The 23392-nt window shown below is 38.7% G+C and overlaps 2 protein-coding genes across 2 annotated transcripts; both read left to right on the top strand.

The window, feature by feature from the left end:
* Positions 1-3466: 3466 nt before the first annotated feature.
* On the top strand, positions 3467-12294 carry alpi.1 (alkaline phosphatase, intestinal, tandem duplicate 1). The gene is made up of 11 exons (XM_079350930.1): positions 3467-3636; positions 4240-4365; positions 6501-6616; positions 7303-7477; positions 8058-8230; positions 8827-8961; positions 9054-9129; positions 9954-10092; positions 10354-10544; positions 10748-10864; positions 11926-12294. The coding sequence occupies exons 1-11, from the start codon at positions 3543-3545 to the stop codon at positions 12198-12200; spliced, it is 1617 nt and encodes a 538-aa protein (XP_079207056.1). The 5' UTR covers positions 3467-3542; the 3' UTR covers positions 12201-12294.
* Positions 12295-14849: 2555 nt separating this feature from the next.
* Positions 14850-22641, top strand: alpi.2 (alkaline phosphatase, intestinal, tandem duplicate 2). The gene is made up of 11 exons (XM_079350417.1): positions 14850-14942; positions 15490-15606; positions 17191-17306; positions 17490-17664; positions 17802-17974; positions 19619-19744; positions 19844-19913; positions 20271-20409; positions 20742-20932; positions 21056-21172; positions 21820-22641. The coding sequence occupies exons 1-11, from the start codon at positions 14867-14869 to the stop codon at positions 22089-22091; spliced, it is 1572 nt and encodes a 523-aa protein (XP_079206543.1). The 5' UTR covers positions 14850-14866; the 3' UTR covers positions 22092-22641.
* Positions 22642-23392: the final 751 nt, after the last annotated feature.

The following is a 23392-nucleotide window of genomic DNA, read 5'->3' as shown; positions in this document are numbered from 1 at the left end:
TAAAGAAGAGGTAAGGAAAGATTACTTCATCAGTGTTTTAGTTAAAGTTTTTTACGATGATACAGTTAATCAGCTTTATTCTCCTCACCGGATATAGCTGTGCAGGTGAGTCAGAATTTGTGATGTTGCTAAGACGGTATAAGCACAAACTGTGAAGCAACCGCCATAAGCAGACATTTGATGTGGTCACCATGCACCCATGAAAGAATACTTTAATGACATGATGTCAAAGGCAATATGTTCTTCAATGCACACAGTAAAAGTGGAGCAGTTAGCAAGGCTATGACTGGACAGCATTTAATTTTTTTCCATGTCATGTCATAACGTTTAGATCTGAAGTCAGACATAACAAACCATAGACAATTATAACACATCACAGAGAAGCAGGGAGACATGTTTGCTTTTACGCACGCACGCACACTCTCTCTCTCTCTCTCACTCTCTCTCTCTCTCTCTCTCACACACACACACACACACACTCAATCTTACAGTTTTCCTTGTACAAATTATTACTTTTCTTAGGTCCTCTTTCATGCTCATTTTTTCAGCTCCTTGCAAAATGTTAATTTACTCTAGCACCATTTTACACACGCGCACACACACACACACACACACACACACACTATGGCTTAATTGGGGTAAACATATTCTCCATATTTTCTTTACGAGTCCAATTAAAGACTTCGAGGGGCCACTTCTCAAAGCTGTCAGGCTGTTTGATGTCGAGGTAGCAATCTTTTGCTGCTCTGAGCTTCAGTTGGGTTGTGGGTCTCCCCGAACGTCACTTCTAATTGTCCCCCAATTGAGTAGCATGGCTGCAGTAAAAAATCTTTTATGAGACTGTCCAACTGTTCTGAGAAGGGGTCCCAGTCTCCAATGTCTCACATAAAGTAGGGTTACATCATTTATGGCTCTAGCCTAAATTGATCTCGATATATTCTTCATCTGTCTTGTGGATGTCACTGTGAGTGTGTTTAAGGGAAGAGGGGGTCATATTTGTATTGAGGCCAAAATAGATCCCAGGCATCATTGCAGACCTAGTTTAACTGTTCCACCAGTGCTGTCTCTCTTTTTATTCCCTCTTAAAATCTGCCAGTCTGTCTGTCTCTCCTTCTCAGCTGCATGTCTGAATCTCTCCTCCCCAAAAGATACCAATATTTTTTGCCACCAAAAGAGTTTCTGTATCCACGGCCAAATCACTTTGCCCCCCATATCTTTGCCATATCTCCCTTTTAAAGCCATCTTTAAAGAATGTCTTGTCTCGTTCTTTGAAATCATAGCAGTGTGGTCTGGCACCACCCACACGTTCAGTACATCCTCACTTTGACAACCTGAAAGTAAACATTTCCTTTCATGAGTTGTAATCTAGACGCAAGATCTGCTCACTGTAATTTACAGAATCTGTAGGTTAAAGGAGCCCTTTAAGGCATGAGCAGGGAGAAGGGGAGTGTGACATTTGTAATTTACTTTGAGGTTTGTATGACTCAGGATCCAGATGCTGGAATGAGGGAGTTTGTGTGTTTCAAGAGGTAGGTGTGCAACTGTAAAACCGGTGTATATTTCTATACACTTAAAAAAGATCTGTTTAAGGTTCTTTACATTTCAACCAAACAGGGAAACCCCACAAACCCATCTTTAACCCGTATAATCTCCAGACACTTCCATTAATATAGAATTAATTTCATGTTTGGGCAATTTACCTTATTTTGCTTCCAAATGTGTATTTCCCATGTATTTGACAATATTTAACAACTAACCCAGCAGGGTACCCGTTCACAGTTTCAATGGGAACACTGGAAGGAGCAATTACAAGTGAGAAACCAAGTACACAAGTCACCATCTGCTAGACTATAAATATCCCATACACATGTGTTCTCGATCAGTGACCAGGAAATGGATATCTGTATCTATTTATTTGTTTTAAATAATGACATGTTTTAAGACCGGATCAATCATGTGCCTCTAACGTAATATTGGACACTGATGTTTTTGGCTCCTTCTAACCAAAATGTATGTAAAGTATTGGGATTAGATTTCTTAAACTGTTGACATGTGTTGCTTTAGTTATATTTTGTCCTCTAATTCCCAGGAGTTCACTGCTTTCCCACAAGCATTCATGTTTGCCATATAATCGGTAAACAAAAGGTGCTAAGCACCTTGAGGTGGGTGGATGATCCATGCTGAGACTGAAAACAGCCACCAGGTGTTTACACTTGTCTTGTGCAGGAAACTAATTTGGCTTTCCCAGCATTAGCTCGACTTTCTCTCAGGGGCACACTGACAGACGGGCTTGCATCTACAAGTTTTCTTTACTCTTGCACCTCGTCGTTGGTATTTCCAGTTCATGTGGTGTGGGCCGCATCATGTGAGGCCTCTTTACTTAGATTGCTGCTATGATTTTATTACAGTCTTGATTAAGCACATGTGACTTACTGCACACCCCTGTTGGCAACGGGTGAGCGGTTGGCAGAAAGAAGTCTTCCAGAGCTCTGACTTGTAACGAGATTCAGCCTCGCGGGTTCACGAGGCGTGAGCCGTTCGACGGGAATTTGATTCTTCTGGCCGGGGTGGAACAAAGTTGGCCTCGACTCACTTCATTTCACACATTAAGTGTTGTGTTTGTGTAGGAGACATTTTTATTCTGCAGGCGGTCTCCACTACCTCACAGAAGAAAAATTCTAACCCCACTTCACTTCCCACAGAGAAACTAGCCAAGTTGACTTGGTAAAGGAGGAAAAATATTGGGGTCTTTTAAATGCATAAATGCAGTGGAGGGGAAATGGAAATGTGACCATTTTCCTGTCATGGAAAGCAGAGCACATCAATACTCAATCATGATATTCACAAGAATAGGTTGGACATCAATTCTTTTTCTCCCTTGGACTGTTTTTCCTGGACATCGGGGGAAGAAATGGAAAGAGACACATTTTTTTGTGTCTCCCTCCTTTGGGATTTGGACCTTGAAGGATTCCAACACAAATTGGGTACCCCTTTTTCTCTCCTTGTAAGAGAAATGGCTGCATCAAAAGACCCATTATACAATTACCACATCAAAGAACCGTTCAAATTTTCTATAAGGCACACTTCAGAATGAGGAACTCAGGAAAAAAAAAAGAGGAAGACCTACATTAGAGCAACCTTTTAAAACAATAAAACAGGGGCGGTGCCTTTTCAGGAATCAAAGAGTAGAGGGGCTGTGAATGTTACAGTGCTCTTGTGTGGTCCCAGCTCCTCTGTCTCTTTCCTTCTCCCTCTCTCTCTCTCTCTCTCTCTCTCTCTCTCTCTCTCTCTCTCTCTCTCCCCTGGCTCTTCATTTTTCTCTCACATTCTCTCTTCCCTCCTTTGTGGCTCTAAGCCTATGAGCTGGCGTTGGCCCTTTCTCACTACACACCCAGTGGGGCTTTAAAAAGGCAGGGCTGGAGGTCTCGACAGCCACACACACTCCTGTGCGTCTGTGCCTCTGCTTTTTGGTTTTGGTGTGCTTACTCTGAAAGCCAGCTGTGTCTACCTCTTCAGCCTCCTGGTCACTCTTCGGATTGGAGATGCAGATGCCAAACTCTGGGGCCCCGAATCTCCTGCACATCCTTCTGGGTCCCTTACTGTTGGTTGTTAGTCGAGCTGCAATGGAAAGCCAAGGTGAGGAGAAGGCATAGCTATTATTGCTGCCTGCAGTTGGGATATAAGAGGCACTTTGTGGTCAGATAAATGGACAACACAAACAGGTAACCTCAACCTGCTGAAAGGGTGAGTGTTGTGAGCACTGAAATATGGAGAAATGCAGCACTGTAGGTGTAACAGCAAGTCAGTGGGTGCACAAAAGCATGAGCAAGTATATTTTTACCTGTGTCCACCTGTTTGTGCAACATGTGGGATGGACTGTTTGTCGTTCTGTTGTTTTTAGAAATGTGGATGTGGAAGGGAAATGTTGAATTTCCCTTCTTTAATTCCTTCCGTTGGAACTTGGATTCAGTGGGCAAGAACGGATAGAAACTAAAGTGTCTTTATTTGGTGTCATTTTGACAGCTTTTCTGTTGTAGCTTCTAGGCCAACAACTTTTTAAGTGCCTCTACAGACTCACTTGACTTCCCTGGAAGTTTCACTTTATTCCACACATGCACCAGCACTAAATACTTTAATTGAACATATTTCTGATTTTCCTTTGAGATCTACAAGTTCTGCAAATTTCCACCCTTCCAGCATACTCAACGTATTCTTTACTTCTTGTGTGTTTCCATTTAGAGCTGTATGACCTAGAGAAGGAACCAGCCTATTGGGATGCTCAGGCCAGGGCAACACTGGATGCTGCGCTGAAACTCCGCCCCCGTGATCACCAGGCCAAGAACATCATTCTGTTTCTCGGTGACGGTAGGTCATGCTGACTGTCGGGAATCTGTCAAAGTTTACCTTCACTCGGTTGTGGTCGAACTTTGAGTAGGAAAAACTATTCATAGCCTGATGACAAATAGAGCTAATCATATATTGCCAGCACAATGCTCAAGTGTGTTCATTTACAGTGTGTTTGTTGTGCTCAAAATGGGTTTAGGAAAACAAGCTTGGAAAGTCAGACTGTGTCAGTGGTAGCTCTGCATTTGTCTTGATTCAGTAGGAATCGGAATAAAACTTGGACAGCCATTAATAGTGCAACTTTAATGGGTTTTGCTTTTCACAGTCTTGACAGCAAACACTGGCTATCATTTAATAATAAAAATGTTGTTTGTCAGATTAAAGAATCCTTTTTGTTGCCTAAACCTCAACATTTTGTGTGAAGAAAGAATCAAATAGATTATCTCTTGCCACCAACACAACCCTTAACCTGAGTGGCAGTTTTGTGTCTTTTGGTTTGTCACTGGCTATGTCGCAAACATATTTTAGAAAATGTTGCTGCTGAAATGCAAGATAGTCATCTCGAGTCTCGGTTGAGGCCACAAAGGAGCAACAATGACAATGAATGTTGGAGTTACATTTTTCAAGGAGCAAGGAATGCAACTGGAAAGGAATGAAATAAAATGACACTTGACAAGCGCTCGTTTTTTAGGACATTGTACAACAGCTTGAACAAAAACTCTATTCAAAAGTTTTTTTATCTTAAAGCTCAGGAGTTGGTTGGCAATTTTCCAAACAGGCAAACACTTTTAATTCAGTGTTGCACTGCACATTTTCTTTATAGCAGACTTCTCTTTCACTTCTGTTGTTGACAAATGGCCATGTATGTTTGCCTTATTTGTCTAAGCGCTGGCTTTCATCCACTCTTGAGATGCTATACTACTTGCTTCTTTCTTTGGCAGAGTATTGTGGCGTTAAGTGACTTTATACTATCTACCAAAGGGACGACTTTTTTTCGAAATGGGTGGACTTCAATCTGGATTGTATTATATTTGAAAAGAACTTTCGTATTAATTGTAATGTGTGAGGTATATCTACAGCTGGTAAGGCAGCTGAGTCATTTTTGTATGGGGACTTATTACAGAGATTTACAGTGTTTTCCTTATTGACTACAAGAATATCTGCTTTAAATCATACTGGGTTATAATTCTGGGTGGTCGGTCTGAGTTTTCTTTCAGCATCTCTCCAGTAATGCCCTGCCCAATGTATGTGCTCTTTTTTTATGACTGTGAAGAGAGTTGAGTGCCTCACACTGTCATGGGCTTTATAAAGAATGGTTCTGAAAGTTAGGGATGAAATCCAATACTGACTAATGAAAGTGATCAAAGGGTTATACTGATTTATGTAACATATGATGAATAGAGACATGGCATAACCTGGCATGGCATATCTGTTTATTTCATTTGTAATCCAAAAACTGTTTGAATTCTTGCCCTTCACTGTGGTTCTGTTCCATTTGTTCCTTATTTTCTGTGATCAAGATGTTTTTTGTTTCATAAAAATGTGTTTCATTTTTTTCTTTTGAAGAAAGAATTTATTTGGTAATTAGGTTGATGTTAATGGTCTTGACTTAGCTTTCTTTGAGTCTTACTAAATCATCTGTGTTCCCTCAATGTCACTCCAATAGTCAGAACTTTATAAACAAGAGTTATATTATTTTTGGGCAAGCTTTTTAAATCGTTCCCAACAGAGGATGGATTACTGGCTTGGAGATGATAGTACAGCAAAACCTTCCCATGATGTGAATACTTCTTATTAGATTACTAAATTATTGGGCCCAATTGAAACATCTATCAAGCTTTTTCTAAAGCGCTTGCTTGGCCTAAATGTGGTAAGGATGTCCCCAAGGGAAAATTTTAATCGTCATCTGTGTTTTGAGAAGCATGAAACAAATCATTTATACAGTATTCCCAATATTTTTAAAAGCCAGATGCACCTTAATGTGAGTGCTATTTGTGAAAGTGAGAAGTGTGTTGATAATACAAAAGCAATGACAGCTATAGAGCCCAATGTTTATGCCATATATTGTGTCATTTGACAGTTAGAGCAAAAGAAGCTAAAAATATTACTTAGAGATTGTTTCAGTCAACCTTTACCTCTCGATCTCTGTCTCCCAGGGATGGGTGTGTCTACAGTTTCTGCAGCTCGAATTCTGAGAGGTCAGATGGAGGGCAGGTCCGGGGAGGAGACCATGCTGGCCATGGACACCTTTCCATATTTGGCTCTGTCAAAGGTGACTACAGAACACTGCAGAGATAAAATTCAGGAGTCATTTATAAACAAGTTATCAAAGTAAAGACATTTCTAAATTCAAAGAGCACATACATTTTCTATATATATATATATATATATATATATATATATCCATCAAACAGTATAACTGTACAGTATACTTCAACAGATAATTGTAATGTGAAAAGAACCGTTAAGATGGCAAGCAGTACATAAAGACTTTATAAATCAGTGAAGAATTTGTAAAAATAGACAGACAGACAGACAGACAGACAGATGTGAGATGATAAGAGAGAAAGAAGTTCAGCAGAATAAGGCCCTAGTTTAAATAAGTAAATCTGTCTATTTTTACACAGTTTTAGGCTCCTTATTATGATTCCTTAACATGTGACTTCTTGGCCCATACCTGCACACTCCTCCTTAACAACTGATACCATTGAGTGAAAGGTTTTTAAGGATGCTCACATTACAGTAGAGACAATCAAAACAAATTTAATGTCATTTTAAAGTTGAATTATATTTTGTGGGGAATTATAATCTCTCAATTCTTGCAATTTCAGTTTAAGTGTAAGGGAAGGGTAAATGTTTTTTGTAGCTCTCTGTTTTCTAAAATATAAATATCACATTTGTTTGGATACATGTTTATTTCTTTTTTGTCATTTTGTTTGTCTTTTTTTTGGTCAACAGACGTACAGTGTGGATAAGCAGGTAGCAGACAGTGCTAGCACGGCTACAGCCTATCACTGTGGTGTGAAGGCTAACGCTAAGACAGTTGGGCTAAGTGCCAACGCAGTGGCTTACGAGTGTAACACCACCTTTGGTAATGAGGTGTACTCGGTGCTACGCCGTGCTAAGGCACAAGGTGAGGACTCCAGATGGTCTGGGTGTGGTGTGTAATGGAAAGTTCAGCTGGTTGGAATTCTTATCTCAGGATGTCAAATGATCATACATGAGGAATGAAACAATTATCTGATCAGCTCATCAATACTTTTGTTCTTGTTGCTGCTAGTGTCTGAAATTAGATGTCATACTAGGCAAGATAACATATGTCCATGGTCCATTTGTCCATAACATGGTAGATTTGGTTATTTTGGCATTTTAAAGAATTATCTATCAGGCTGGAAAAAGACAGAAATCCTGCCTAAAATAAATGTAAATAAATATATAGCCATGGAGATACGCTTAACCAAAGAGAACCTACAGGCTATAGTAAAACCATGCTTAGTCTCTCCATCTCTAGCCATGAGGCTCCATTACTTTGTCAAGAAATACAAAGCAGCATAATGTCCAAGAAAAAATAAGATCAACTTTCTGTGCTTATTACAGGACACATTGTCATTTGTTTGTTATTACTTTTAAACCAGTATCATAGTAAATGTTTAAAGTATGTTGTTGCCCTAACAGTTTAACCTCTGATGTGGCTGTGATTCGACATCGTTTAGGTAAATCTGTTGGCGTGGTAACTACCACACGTGTCCAGCATGCCTCCCCGGCCGCAGCTTACGCCCACTCAGTTAGCCGCAGCTGGTACAGTGATGCAGATCTTCCCTCCAGTGCACGCAGACAGGGCTGCGTCGACATCGCAACACAACTTGTTACCAACGTCGACATAGATGTACGTAAGAAAAAAATCACTGCTGCAATTTTCATTTCACTGTTGCAAAAATACTCATCTCTAGGTCAGTGTATAAACTTACATGACCTCCTGCACACTTACAAAAGCCCTGTCTGAGGCTTATCTGCAATCATTGTATGCACTGTGAAAATTGTTGAGATAAGAAGAGCTTTACCAAACAGTATATAGCATGGAATTAAACCTTGTATATGATTATGACGGTTTATTTGTGAAGTTCAACGAGTGCACAATGACTTTGAGTTCAAACATTGGATATCTGAATGGACAGGTTTTGGATAGACCACTGAATTAACACTACACAACTTGCACAGATAATTTGTATTTTATAACCTATTTAAGCAGAAGCATTTAAACTAGATCCTTATTATTCACAAAGCCTTAGTGGTTTCAATTCTGACCATATTTTCAAAGACTTTTTATCATGATGGAAGGTGAAAGGAGTTAATAACTTCTTAGATTAGAAAATGAGCAGTGGAAGCCACAGTGCTCTTTTATGAGGGAAGTGCAGTTATTAAGCAGGTGGACCATTTTGATCTGTTACTAATCATACCGAGTCTGTCCGGTGTTCCTTTCAGGTGATTTTAGGTGGAGGGAGGATGTACATGACACCTAAAGGCACCCCAGACCCAGAGTACCCCACCTCTAACTCTCGAAAGGGAGACCGCAGGGACAAGAGGAACCTCATTGATGTTTGGCTAAAGGCTAAACCTGTAGGATAAATTTACACACCTGTTCAATATTAATATTTATGTGTTACATTAGATTCATGTCTGTGATCCATGTGTTTTTTTCTCTTTTCCAGAAAAAGAAGTCTCTCTATGTTTGGCACAGGAAGGAGTTTGATGAGATAAATGTTAAGACTACTGACCGGCTCATGGGTGTGTGTAGAAGTGTTAACAGCTTTCAGGTTGAACTGATAATCAGACTAGAGAAGTAAATAAAGAACACACACACACACAAGACAGAAAAATAGGTTTAAAAGAAACACATGATTCATATTTAGCTCACACAAAGATAACAGACCAAATGATAAACCTCTTATAAAAGTGATTAAACATTGTCAAATGACCTCATTGAAGAATTCCAGTAAGGTCAGCATTTTATATTCACCGGCGTATAAAGTACCGGTAGTTAAACTTAAATCTATCTGGTATTATCTCCATAAACTGCAGTGACGAAAACCAAAAGGTTGTTGTCAGTGAAGATTTCACTAACAGTTAAACAGATGTAGAACATTTTGCATTTCCTTTATACTGGGTTTACAAAGTGATATATGCTTTGTTTTGTCTGAAATCTCCACTTAAAATTATATAACCCAAAATGTTGTTGTTGTTGCTTTAGAAAACAGAACATGTTGCTTACATTAGAGTAAAGAAATCCTATTCAAATCACTGTATTGTAAGTATGATTAAGCATGTTTTACTGTCATTAACTTTTCTAAATATAAATAGTGAATGTATATACAGTACTTGAAATTAGTACAATATTTGTTTTTTGTTTTTTTTACAATGGACAATAGAATATAAGAAAGTTTTATTGGATAACTCAATCTCTGTATTTAGCAATTGTACAAATAAAATAAATCACTGACTCGGCTTTCTGATCATCAGCTCTGCCAGAGGACATACCGTTATGTTATCACTATCCGGTGTCAGTGCTACTACCCCTTTAAATAAGTATTTCTTATTTCGGATTCTTCCAGGTCTTTTTGAGCCAAAAGACATGAGATTCGAGGTTTTCCGGAACAGCACACGTGACCCGTCCATAGTGGAGATGACGGAGAAGGCCATACGAATCCTCAGCAAGAATCCCAAAGGATATTTCCTGTTTGTGGAAGATAAGTAGAGGATGTCTTTTTTGCCCCCCCCCAATAATCCAATCTATATCCTGATGCAGTGTTAGAGAATACATGCCTGGATACAGAACGCAGGCTATTATTTGTTGATTTAAAGCAAAATCTTTTGAAGATATAGTTGAAGATAGAAAACCTAATGTTGACAGCGTGGAAAATGAATCTATCCTCTGCTAAAGAGAGCCTCTGGGATAGAGCAAAGATTTTTGGTCAAGGTTTAATTGTCTTGTTTTGTTTTCTCTCTGTTAAGAGGGAGAATTGATCATGGCCACCATGACGGCATTGCTAAGCTGGCCCTGACAGAAGCTGTAATGTTCGACCGAGCCATTCAGCGTGCTGCACAACTGACCAGAGAGTCGGATACTCTTACTGTGGTGACTGCAGACCACTCCCACGTCTTTACTTTTGGTGGGAACACACCAAGAGGGAATCCCATCTTTGGTAAAAAAAAAAAAAGAAAAAAAAAAAAAAAAGAATGTGATGCAAATTCATTGAACTTTATAAATGAATAGCACATATTTGATGCAGCTTGCCTGTAAAAAAGCTTCCCAATTGAAAAGTTTGTTAAAGTGTGTCAAAATGAATGTTGTGTTATACTGCCACTAATGTCCTATTACTCACCTCTCTCATTATTTGTCATACAGGTCTGGCACCAAAGAGAGCTGATGACAAAATGCCTTTCACGAGCATCCTTTATGCAAACGGTCCCGGCTATGTTCATATAAATGGAACCAGAGGGAACATCACAATGGTGGATTACTGTAAGAACAAACTAATGTCTTTCAGATGTGGCGCTCGTCTGTGCTGATGTGTGTTCAGACAGCGTGAACTGATGTGGTTATGACTGACTCATGCCTGTGTTTTTCTCTTGACAGCAAAGATGAGAAATTATGTTTATGGAATACATTGTGCTGTCTTTGCTGTGTACGTGTAACTATGCTTAAAAGAGCTATTTCCATTTCTTTGTGGCACAATTAACAGCAGTTATCCGGTTCCTCCTCCTCTTGTTCTGCACCATTCACTTTAGTCATTGCATGACTGTATATACTTAAAGGTGGAAATATCTATCTCCAGGGATGAGTTACCTTTTAAATACCCCATTTCTTTTCTTTTTGAGTTAAATGGCGTCACTTTATGTTTTTGGAACCAGTGGTTGTCTCCACAGAACTCAGCTGTCACCTTCAGTAAACATGCAATTACAAGTGACGCATTCGTTTCTAAGACTTTATGAACCCATCTGGAGCCAAAAAGAATAAAGGCCTGCAACTGATTTTTGCAACAATAAATCCACAAAAATACAAAGACATAATCCAGAGCAAAGCGAAGTGTGCAATCTTCTTGTTATCCAGGGCTGTATGCTTGTTTTGAGGGTGGATAATAGTTATGTAATCAGTCAGCACACTTCACTTAAGAAAAGTCAAGCAGTCAAATACTGTTATTTAATCAAAAAAAGAGCTCAATTAGGTTTTCAGGTTTCGAAATATCGTAATCAAGTTTAATTAAGTAAATTACAGAACATTTGCAAAACACAGAAAGTCACAACAGCAACCATGAAGGTAATGTTGTCCTTATTAAGGACATCCTCAGAGTTTCTCTGCTGTGGGTGATATTGTACCTGAAACAAAAGTAATCCAGTGTAATCTAAAGAAATGTACAATAAGTAATTAAATGTATAATTCCAAGATGGATAAGGCAGGATTTAAAAATTTGGAGGAAGAATAAGATTTGATAGTTATGGAAATTTTGTAAATTAAAAATACTAGAAAAGAGTTACCTTAAAGTGTATTGTATGACCCTTGTGTCTATGCTCATTTCTCTGCAGACGATGAGGAGTACATGCAGCAGGCTGCCGTCCCATTGGATGCTGAGACACATGGCGGGGAGGATGTGGCAATCTATGCCAAGGGCCCGATGGCTCACCTATTCCATGGGGTGAAAGAGCAGAACTACGTGGCACATGTCATGGCGTATGCCGCCTGCTTAGAGCCCTACACGAACTGCCCTCCTCATCCCCACAGCCACACCTCGAATGGGTCTCTGAACACATCTTCAAACCTCCTGTTTGGCCTGCTCGGACTCCTCTGGTTCCTCAGATGACCCACCATTCCAACAAAATGAAGCACATTAAAACACAACTCTACGCAAATACATGTTATGCACACAGCAACATAACAATTAGAAGAACACACCTTTACAGGAGTTTTAAACCTAAAATGCATGAGAGATTAAGCCTTTCAGTTGCTAGCAGACGCTCCCAAATGCAAATTAAAAAACAGGCCAGTGCTGCAAGCTGGAACACATGCAAATATGCAAACATGAACACACACATCGGCCTTAAAAAAAAAAAAGAAAATGCGTGCAGATGCATCATTATGAAGCCAGCGGTATTTGGAATGATTGTTACAAACATTCAATAAGACTTCAAACTTGCACTAACCTATCTTATTAGTTAGTTAGATTTTTTTTTTCTTCATCTTTTCATTCTAAGTTAAATACAAACTGTGCTAGTGCTTGGTTCACTCACAGCCATACCACCTTTGCAAAGGGCTGTTATTTACTCATCAAACATTAGTCTGAGGCTTTATCCAGAATAACTTGAAAACAAACAGGCTGGTTGTGGGCTCCCTGTTTAGCTTGTGTGAGCTCAGGCAGGACATTCAGCTGTTAACGTACATAGTGGTCACTTAATAAATGACTATAAGACGGAAAAAGTAATGGGAGCGTGTCATGTAAGCTGAAACATCAACAGACCACACAGGGAATTATGAAAAATGCTGTGCCTGTTTCAGGAGTGTAAAAATGTTCTTTTCATTGCCTCTACTTTTTGTTAAGTTTATATCTTATCCTTAACCATATCCTGTCACCCGGGTCTTGAATACAAAACATATTCTCTATGATCTATATGGTTTTTACATGAATGTATTTTAGAAGCACATTTTATAAATGTATTTTTATACTGTGTTTTTGCAAATGATAAGGATAAAAATACAGTCCATTCTTTTTGGGGGAACCTTCGAGGAGGACAATTTTCTGAAAAAGCTGGGTGATTTTTTTAAAGAAAAATAAATTCAGTACTTGTGTTGATATAAAAGCATTGATTAGAAGTAATTATCCAATTGTAATGGAGTTAGGTGTAAAACAACTTCTGTTTGCTTACAGAAGTACTTACTTTACAAGCACACTTGACAGATGTTTTAACTCAATGGATATTTCCAAAGTCCAAATCCATAAAGGACCCTGAAAATGTGGAATACTGCTACAAACATTGGTAATAAGAAAAAGACAATCAGGTGAAAAAAAAAGGCATTTTTACTTCTACTCATTCACTTTGGAAGATTTTAATAACACTGTTTCATAAAAGATTGACCCCATTCATTACACTCCTGGAGGAACAACATCTGAAATAACACCTTCAGTGATTGGAAATTCAAAGACACTGACCTATCACATGACCTTTAAATCCCTCTCCATTTATCATTACTTCTGTAAAAGTCTAGATCCCTGCTCTGTCATTTTGTTTTGGATGTGTATAATCCTTTGAATTGATCTGTACTGAGTCTTTTTCAGAGGCCTTGCTGATTTTTACAAAATCTTTTTTCTATAAAAGTCGAAAGATGCTGATTCTGACATTTCACCATAACCTTGTATTGGTCTGTGTCAGTCAGTGAGTTTAAAACCTCACTACTAAGGAAATTCCATACGGTGGCACATTTTGATCCACCTGTACACACACAGACATGTCCTCAATAAATACCAGGTGAAATACAATAAATGGCTGCACTGTCAAAAAACTATTTCACAAAGTTAGATATTTTAACTACATTTGCAAGACATCATAAAACACAGTAATCATAACCGCCATTAAATGCTTTATGGTGGCTATAAAACAACACTGACTGCAGCTGCTCCTGGTCAACATTCTGCAGATGTATTGCAGCTGTCTTTACAACTCAGTTGACGTAATAAGCACTCCATTAACAAATACAGGCTAAGGATAAATATAATCAAAGTTAAGAACAGTGATTTTTTTTTTTGTAGCTACTGTATGAGGCATGAAGAGTGAAAGACTTAAGAGTTTAAAAAGTTCCAGCAAGACTTATGAATATCAACTTTGCTAACAAATTAGACCAAAGTGTTTTGGCTTGTGGCCTTTATCAGGTTTATCCTGACAAATAAAACACACAATACTGTTGTGTGTCGATGACCGCACAAGCTTTTGCAAATCTTCAGCATGCATTCAATATAGTACAATATCAGCTTTGCACGGGAAGGTTGAGAAATGTCTGGGTTTTTATGACAACTTGCTCTTCAAGGTGCACATTAACTATGTTGCTAAAATGCCAAAATTTTTTCAAGGTTTTTACGATAGAAGCATGTCCTGTTCCTCCTTTTATGTAAAAAGAACAGTCTACCATTTTATCTGTTCTGGATAAATGGTGATGTATCGAACATGCTCAAAGTCTTAATATGCTGGACATTGAATGGGGCAGGAAGAGTTTTCACAAACTGACGACACTTGCCATTATACTTTATACTCTAGAGTTAACAGGAACTTGAACTGAGAATAGAAAGAAAGTGGTTTAGTATTCTGCACCTTTTGCTTGCAACTATCTACAATATGTAACCTGTGACTCATGTTATAAGGTTATATCATGTGCACTTTGCTCCTTCGCTGCAGTTATAAAAAGAGCCCTTACTGTGTGAACACACACTCGTACTCTATGTGTTTCCTGTCATATGTTTAATTTTTTATATCCAGCACCATGGCCAGCAGACATCAGATTATTTCTACTGGATTACTTTTTTTCATGTCAGTGCACTTGAGTCTTTCTGTCTCAGGTAAGAATATATATTACATGTTGTTGCTGTTGGACAAAAGTTGTGTGTCTGCCTAAACTCTCAGGCATCACACTACACCTATGCAACTGGATTTCAAGGACAAGGAAAAGGCATTCCATACTTTAACAACACAATCAAATCAACTTTAAGTTAAAGACACAAACCTTTGTTACAGGCCAGTGTGGCTTCCTTGAAATTGTCAGTTCATCTTCCAATTGTATGAAAATACTTACATATCTGAAACTTTATTGAGTTATGAAAGGTATTTGCTTTATTTATATATAACCATAAAAACTACAGTACACGTTCACAAAATCATCCTCTTTGTTTCTCTTATATGAATAATCTCTTGTGACTTTCCACTTATTGCATCATCTCTTTGGTTATTCTATGGCTAATTTGAGAAAGGAACTTTGTAAGAAGACATTTTAAACAGCCTTCTTGCAAATCAAAGCAAATTAAAGCATCACCCGGATGACTGACAAATTAAGAAATATATTCTATAAGCCACTTCTGGTAATGGATGACATATTTTCATTACTGTTAGATGAAGAGCTCCAGGCCAGCTACTGGAACCACAAAGGGAGAGACGCTCTTCACAGTGCTCTGAACGCTCAGCGTAATTTGCACCAAGCCAAGAACCTCATCCTATTCCTGGGGGACGGTGAGTCTAAAAGGGAAGCTTTCCCACAGATCTAATCGATTCTTTTAAATGTGTAGCATTTTTTTTCATTCATTTCACCTTCTTTGCTCAGGTGAAAAGAAGCTGTAAAGGATCTTAACAGTTTCTTGTGGTGTAGTTCACCAGGAGAGAAGGAATATGTACGTGACCCCAAAAAGCCGGGGATTGTGGGTAGTGGGAAGTGAACGTTCACATGTGATCACCAGCAGTTACTACTGCTTGGAAAGCCAAGCGTAACAAACTGAACTAGGACTAAACCACAGCTCACTCAGCAGACATCTACATCCACATGCTTCTTCAATACCAAAAAAGGGCAAACACAGCAGTGTATCGAGGACTTATTTGAGCTATGTTTTAAGGTTTAAGACACCCTTTGCCAATCATTTAGCTTCAACTCCTAAAATCTTTCAAATCTGTAAAGATGGAGGGATGTGTGCAGATAGATGTTTTTGTCATAATGCATTGTGGTAGTGAATTGAACATTTTTAAATAATAGACAAGATTCATAGTGACATCACCCATTGAGTTCTGAGAGGGCTTTACAAAGCCCAGTCATTGCAGCAGCCATGATTGAAAAACTGACACAAACTAACTTCTCGCCAATGGAGAAACTAACTCTTGTTACTGAGACCCTCCATTATTATCAAGCTAATGTATTTCAAATAATAACAACACAAGCACAGTTTAGGTAGCCAGCATGCTCCCTATCAGTCGAATAAGCCACATTACTAGCTTGTTACAGCCAGTAAGTCAGCCTTAAGTTAACACTCAAGGAAATGCATTTCTTTTGCACCCCCTTATCGGCTTCATTGTCAACACTGGAGATTGTCACTTGTTGCCATAAATAGGAGCAAAGGTAAAGGCACATATTTCCTTATGGGTTTTTTTTTTTTTTGCCTTGACCCCTCACTTCATTATTTATGTGGGCTATTAGCCTTTACTCAAACAGCAGATTGAAGATCTTATCAGTAAGTGTCTTTGATGAATTCCTTAGCTACAGTTTATCACTCAGTGTTTCTCGGCATAAACACAACACACAAATACACACGCAGGAGTCACAGGTCAGATACAAACCTGGGCCACTCATTTGGAGGACTACTGCCACCATATGAGAGAGATATTTTAATGAGGAAGCTAGATTTAACCAACTAGAAATAGGGTTATGCAGTATATCTACCGGCAATGCAATCGTTGTCAAGATAATCAAGATATGCAATTTGCTGTTATTTATTCATTACAAAGTCAGTTTTCAGTCTGATTATTTTTTTAAATAGATTGATAGCACTACACATATTTAAAACTTAGGGTCCAAAATTCCCAATGAACAAAGCGGCTGAGGTTTTTCTGCCCTGAAGCTATAGACTGATAATGAAATATACTTTTTTTGAAATGTCAAGTTGTAGCAAACAATAAAAAATAAAAACACTCTGGGACCATAACTCGGATGTCATTCACCACCCTTCTAAACTCTCTCAGCAGCTGATCCTTATGAGGAGCACAATGATGGCTTTGTGCCAGGCTGACAGATATTACCTAACACTCAGGTGTGTTTCCACCTGCTCACAGGTATGGGGATACCGACTGTGACTGCTGCGCGGATCCTCAAAGGACAGTTGGCAGGAAAGTCAGGGGAAGAGAGCAGTCTGGTTATGGATACTTTCCCTAATGTAGCCCTTTCCAAGGTCAGCACACTCTGTCAGACACTTACACTGAGTGAATGGAGATACCACATACATGTATTTACTTAAAAAAAAAGAGGTGACACTCTCTCATACCATACCATGTTGAACAACACAATGAAAAAAAGAAACTGATGAACTGACTTTCAGTGTGTGATTATGTATTATCATTATGTCCCCTTGCAGACGTACAATGTGGACCAGCAGATGCCAGACAGCGCCGGCACAGCAACAGCATACTTATGTGGTGTTAAAGCCAATTATGGCACCCTGGGTGTCACTGCATCCACCCCGAGGTACAACTGTAGTGCTACCAAAGGGAACGAAGTCACATCCATTCTGCACCGGGCCAAACTAGCAGGTAAGTCCATGTATACATACTGTATATGCTCTGAAAAAGTTTAGATAACTCTATAGATATTAACATTTAAATTACATTTATTCTTTACAATATGGACAGTAACAAATAATGCAATGTTGTGTCTCTGTCTGTTTTAGGAAAATCTGTGGGAATTGTCACCACAACTCGAGTGCAGCATGCGTCTCCTGGTGCAGCCTACGCTCACACTGCAAACCGCAACTGGTACTCTGACTCTGATCTTACCATAGAGGCTGTCCAAAATGGCTGCCGTGACATTGCTTACCAGCTGGTTCATAACACAGAGATAAATGTAAGTCTGACTGTTGTTTTTGTTGTTGTTGCCATCTTGCAGCGCTCCCTTGTATTCTTCAGTGGGAGGAAGCTAAAGCATTCAAGTGAAGATTGAAGGGAATCAAACCAGCAGCGTTTTAAAGGCAGCAGCGCTATATCAACATGCCGGGATTATTATTTTACAAAACTATGTTTGCTTAAAAGCTAGCGGGTACTCCAGTTGACGGATGCTAAAGAAAAATCTCCCCAAGGGAAGAACCCTGCACCAGCTTGCTGTGAGGTATCACACTCTACGTAAAGCAACACATTAACTAAGGGCTAACGTGTTGTGAAAACTTAGGTTAAGAAGTTTACACAAAGGGTGATCTTAAGTTGTTTAAACTCAAAATTACTATTAATCATATCACCAAGCCCCTGTTTTCCCACAGTGCCTCCTCCTCTCAGGTCTTTGGATGACGTCACTCTATTTCTATTAGTTGACAGTGCTGTTCACCATAGCTCTCGTTCTGGAGGATAGATCCATCCTCCTGTCTTTCATTGAATCACTCATCCAGTGCATAGTCTTGTCTGTCCTATTGTTCTGTAACCGTGTGATCTGCCTGTGATTCATCTTTCGCTCCTGCTCTTGCAGACCCTAAGGGTATTTTCACTACACTGGTCATGGCTAACTTTGGTTGAGCAAAACTGTTAACAGTAACCACCACTGTCATGCAGTACTAGTCCATGCCGGCCATAATGGAGTCTCTCCCCTACTGTGTCGACTGTCATTTAAGCTGTCACATGGATATTTCTTAGTTTTAAGCTGCCCTATTCACACCAGCCACTAGCTGGGTTAGTTCTTCATCTAAAACACAAAAGATACTTGGGCTCCGCCAATGCGACGTCATCCCAATCTTTTTTCTTTATTGTAAGTAACATTACCTATCACAGCTAAAAACCAAGCGTAAACCACAGCACGGTCGAGTCAAAGTGGAGACATCACAATTTACAATTTTTTTTTAGGATTATCTTTTGTGCTTTTATTTGAAAGGCCAGATTTAGAGATACAGGCAGAGAAAGTGGAATATGACATAAGGATAAAGGGTATCGATAATCTTTATTGATCCCCCAATGGGAGAAATTTCAAAAAACAGCTTCAAAAAACAGTAAAAACAGGGAATATAAACAGCGTCAATAGCAAAAAAGAAAAAAAGAACAGCTATGAGCCAGTTTACATTTATTAAATAAGGGGGATAAAAAATACAAAGCCTTAAATAATACAAGGCGTAAACACTATGTACACTTTCGCTCGTGGAAAGAGGAATTAAAACACACACAGTGTGTAACACTAATGATAAGGCGATTACAGTACAGAGTCATGTCATGTGCCGGTGATGCTGTTAAACAGTCTGGCTGCAGATGGGATGAATGACCTGCGGGCGTTGGTGTTGTGCACAAATAGAGTCAGGCACAAATAGAGTCAGGAACAGGAGTAGGAGTAAGAGCATGGATGAGCCTCTGTCTGGACATGGGGCGCCTGCTGGTTTAGCTCAACCAACTGAGCTAAGCCAGCCCCTATGACTTCACTATTTTGCTAATGGAACCTGTGTGAAAGATATATATGTGTATATACAGTAAACTGTACAGAGTATGAAGTATGATGGCCCCTTATGTCTGGTTCCAGGTCATACTTGGTGGAGGTCGCCAGTACATGTTCCCCAAAAATATTCAGGACCCAGAGTATCCGTCTATTCCAGGAGACAGGAATGATGGAAAAGATCTTGTAATGGAGTGGATGAAGAACAAAGCGGTAAATGGTAGAGCTGACCATTTTCACCATCACCTTTGAGTTTGAATGTGAATTAATCCAATAAATAAATGTTTGTATTGTTTATATTGCTTCCTACAGAATGCTAAATATGTTTGGAACAAAGCTGACTTTGATAATGTAGACCCTGCAAATACAGACTTCCTGATGGGTAAGATAACTTTTATTTGACAGGTTTAATTTACTGAACATGTTGGACATGACCAGGACCTCCCATAAAGAGCAAAGAAAAAAACATCCCACCCCTATTTTCACAGACATTTGTTTTGTATTCTTCTGCATTTTAGATTCTACCTTAATGTTGATCAAAATATTGATATGTTACAGTTTTGATAATACAATTCTCACCTTGTTTGCAATTGAGAGCGACAACGAAAGTATTTTTAAGTGTTTTATTTTACAATTCAAGTTGCGTTCATCAAATCACATCATGTACACTGCAAGCTCCTCTCAAAGTCCACTGGGTTTAGAACTGTTGTCTACTATGTCTGTTTTTGTCTGCCTTTAGGTCTCTTTGAGCCCAAAGACTGTCGCTACGAGTTAGAACGTGATCCGTCCATGGACCCCTCCCTTACTGAGATGGTGGAGAAAGCAATTAAAATTCTCAGCAAAAACCCAAAGGGCTTTTTCCTCTTTGTAGAAGATAAGTGATTGTTTGCTACATTTATATCCCAGACAGAACAAAAGTCTTACTCTAAATTACATTTTTCGGTTTAACAGTCTGTTTTACACAACAACAAAAAAAAGTTAGAAATGTATAGTTATTTTAGCAAAGTTTTAAGTTTGGTTTAGATTTATGCATAGATGGGTTAGGGTTAGGGTTAGGGTTTTGTCCACATAGAAATGAGATTTGAATATTGTATAACCCTCTATGTATCATTCAAAAATAAATCAATAAGTCTTACAAAACATACTGCATTCTACATAAAAGCTATGCCATTGATCCTTATTGGAAAGTTAATTTCTTTTGGACTTTAAGTGGAAGAATTGACCACGCTCACCATGGAGGGAAGGCCAAAAAAGCCCTGTATGAGGCGGTTGAATTTGACCGGTCCATTGGACGAGCGGCTGAACTGACCAGCGAGCTGGACACCCTGTCTGTGGTTACTGCAGACCACTCCCATGTCTTCGCCTTTGGAGGAGGTTCTGCACGTGGAAACTCAGTTTTGGGTACATTTTACAGTCATAATATACATGTTGGATAAAGGGTGTTTTATGATAAACAGTGAAAACCATCAGGTGTTTAAAGTTTCAACATACCTGGAGAAACTTTTTTTATCTTTTGAATTTTAGGTGTATCTCGCTCAATTGCGGAAGACGGTAAACACTTCACCATGGCTGTGTATGGAAATGGACCAGGATACCAGATTGTCAATGGAACTCGCCCTGACGTAAATTCATCACTTTCATGTAAGTGCACACTGATGATTTTTGAGAAGACCTTGTGATAGAGTAGCTCCATCTTGTGGTGTAACAGGATGCCTGCTGTAGAAACACAAAGATCAGCTGAATCTGTATGCTACAGTACATGAAAAGAGTGTTAAATAGGATGAAAGTAGAACATATCATATAGTTTAAAAAAAAAAACCAACAACTTTAAAGATGATCCCATGTTGTTTTTCTTCATGTATTGCATTTTGCACCCACACATAGTGAATGTTATCTGGTAGGTAAATTACATATTAGTAAATACCAATATCTGAAAATATGTCACTATCATTGTATTATAAGCATCACACCAAAATAAAGCACACTCTAAAATAACTTTTTCTTTTTTGATTGTTGAAAATATTCACTGATAAGCCTGTCTTTCACTCTAATCAACTTTAAGTTACCAACTGTGAGTTATAAATAATTGTTTACAACATAATGCAGGTATACAAAAGCTCTAATACAATTAGTACATCTATGTGATATGGTGCAGTTTTTTGTTGTGTAGTTGTATTGGACTCCCTTGCAAGGTGTCTCATTCACAGGCCCTTACATGCAAACTATGACTACAAATGTTTAATCGTCAAGATAACTCATTTCATGCTCCCTTGTTCATTCCTCCTCAGCGGGTAATGATTATCGTCAGCAGGCTCCTGTCCCACTTGACTCAGAGACTCACGGCATAGAGGACGTAGCCATCTTTGCAAAAGGTCCTATGTCCCACCTTTTCCACGGAGTCCAGGAGCAGAGCTACATTGCTCACGTCATGGCTTATGCCAGCTGCCTGGAGCCCTATGAGGACTGCAAACTACCCCCACCAAACCATGCGGCATCCATCAACCCCAGCCTGCTGCTCCTCCTGCTGGGCCTCCTCCTCCTCTCCCTCTGCTCCGTCTGAGAAAACAGCCTCAGGGGAAATGTTCTGACCTTGGGATAACTTGTGCTATATAAAATTTTGGTTAAACAAACAAACATTATTCTTCCTTCTTATTCTTCATGCTGAACTTCAAGAAAGGAATTACGAACTCTAGTCGCACAACCTTGAGATCACTGCCATTCAAGACGTTTATCACTCTGTTAAATTTATTTATATGAAAATATGTTTGTGATTGTTTTATAAATATTTGTAATTAAAGACCAATTTTGTAATAATAGTCAAAAAAGACTTGTAAATGTAAATTAATAATTCACTTATTTATTTAACAATTCTTTCAACAAAATGATTAGACCTACTGGTCAACTCCTTCATCTAAGTCATTGTAATTTCAATCATCAAACTTAAAAGACTACCGTGCCTTCTTTGTGAAAGGGCCTCACTTTCTAGATGACTGAAAACCAATACAGACATTACAGAGAGCTGATTTTATATCATTATCCTCAATTTGGACTTTGTGTCTTTGATTTCTGTGTTGCGTTTCGGTAGCAATAAAATGTCTTTTGACAGAATACTTTTAATTTGTCAGAGAATATGGGATGAAAATGCAAGACAATAACATTCCCTGTGGGTTAATAATCTATTTTTGTCCTTACTTGAAAATAACTATGAGCCTAATAATGCCCATCTACACAATGTTGCATCAAGTGTCACTTAAATTATTTGACATTATCTCATAATATACTGTGTTAAAGTCACACCCGTCGATATTGGCGGGTCATAGGGGGCCGGGCCCACCCACATAAATGCTTGTGCCCCCCCACTTGAGGCACAGATCTTTTTCTTTTTAAAAAAAAAAAAACAAAACTTAATATTATATTATTATAGATGCAAATTATGTTGCATTCATTATCAGTAAACCATCACAAATATAAAGAAACAATGATGTGATTGTGTCAACTAGTCGAGGGATGAAAGTGGCAATAATGATGATACCCCTCTGTTTTCTTTTTGGGCGACCTTCGTTGAAGAGGTCAGAGGTCGCGGCGACTGTAAAGAACTGTTTAAGTTACTTCAACTTTTCACAGTTTACAATAGATACACTATAAATAATAAAAGATTTATAATGTCAGTGCAACGAAGAATACAACTTCATTATTCTGTAGACTACACACAACTGCCTAAAACATGTTTTAATGTGATGTACAAAATAGGCAATACAAACTTATAAACGATTGAAATGAAGTTAGTGTTATTTGTAAGGGCAACGTCAACATGAATGCTGCTATTGTCAAATTGAAACAACAACAAATAAACAAACTGTA

This window comes from Symphodus melops (assembly GCF_947650265.1).
Source record: "Symphodus melops genome assembly, chromosome: 8".
Taxonomy (NCBI): domain Eukaryota; kingdom Metazoa; phylum Chordata; class Actinopteri; order Labriformes; family Labridae; genus Symphodus; species Symphodus melops.
This window is presented reverse-complemented; position numbering and strand designations above follow the sequence as displayed.

What these genes read in the sequence shown, in the direction of transcription:
- alpi.1 (XM_079350930.1), top strand. Translation starts at nt 3,543, where the DNA reads ATGCAGATGCCAAACTCTGGGGCCCCGAATCTCCTGCACATCCTTCTG. An exon ending in TTTGGCTAAAGGCTAAACCT is followed by an intron (nt 8,962 to 9,053) that starts GTAGGATAAATT and finishes TCTCTTTTCCAG; the next exon opens with AAAAAGAAGTCTCTCTATGT. An exon ending in AAGAGGGAATCCCATCTTTG is followed by an intron (nt 10,545 to 10,747) that starts GTAAAAAAAAAA and finishes TTTGTCATACAG; the next exon opens with GTCTGGCACCAAAGAGAGCT.
- alpi.2 (XM_079350417.1), top strand. Translation starts at nt 14,867, where the DNA reads ATGGCCAGCAGACATCAGATTATTTCTACTGGATTACTTTTTTTCATG. An exon ending in AAATACAGACTTCCTGATGG is followed by an intron (nt 19,914 to 20,270) that starts GTAAGATAACTT and finishes GTCTGCCTTTAG; the next exon opens with GTCTCTTTGAGCCCAAAGAC. An exon ending in TTCCTCTTTGTAGAAGATAA is followed by an intron (nt 20,410 to 20,741) that starts GTGATTGTTTGC and finishes TTGGACTTTAAG; the next exon opens with TGGAAGAATTGACCACGCTC.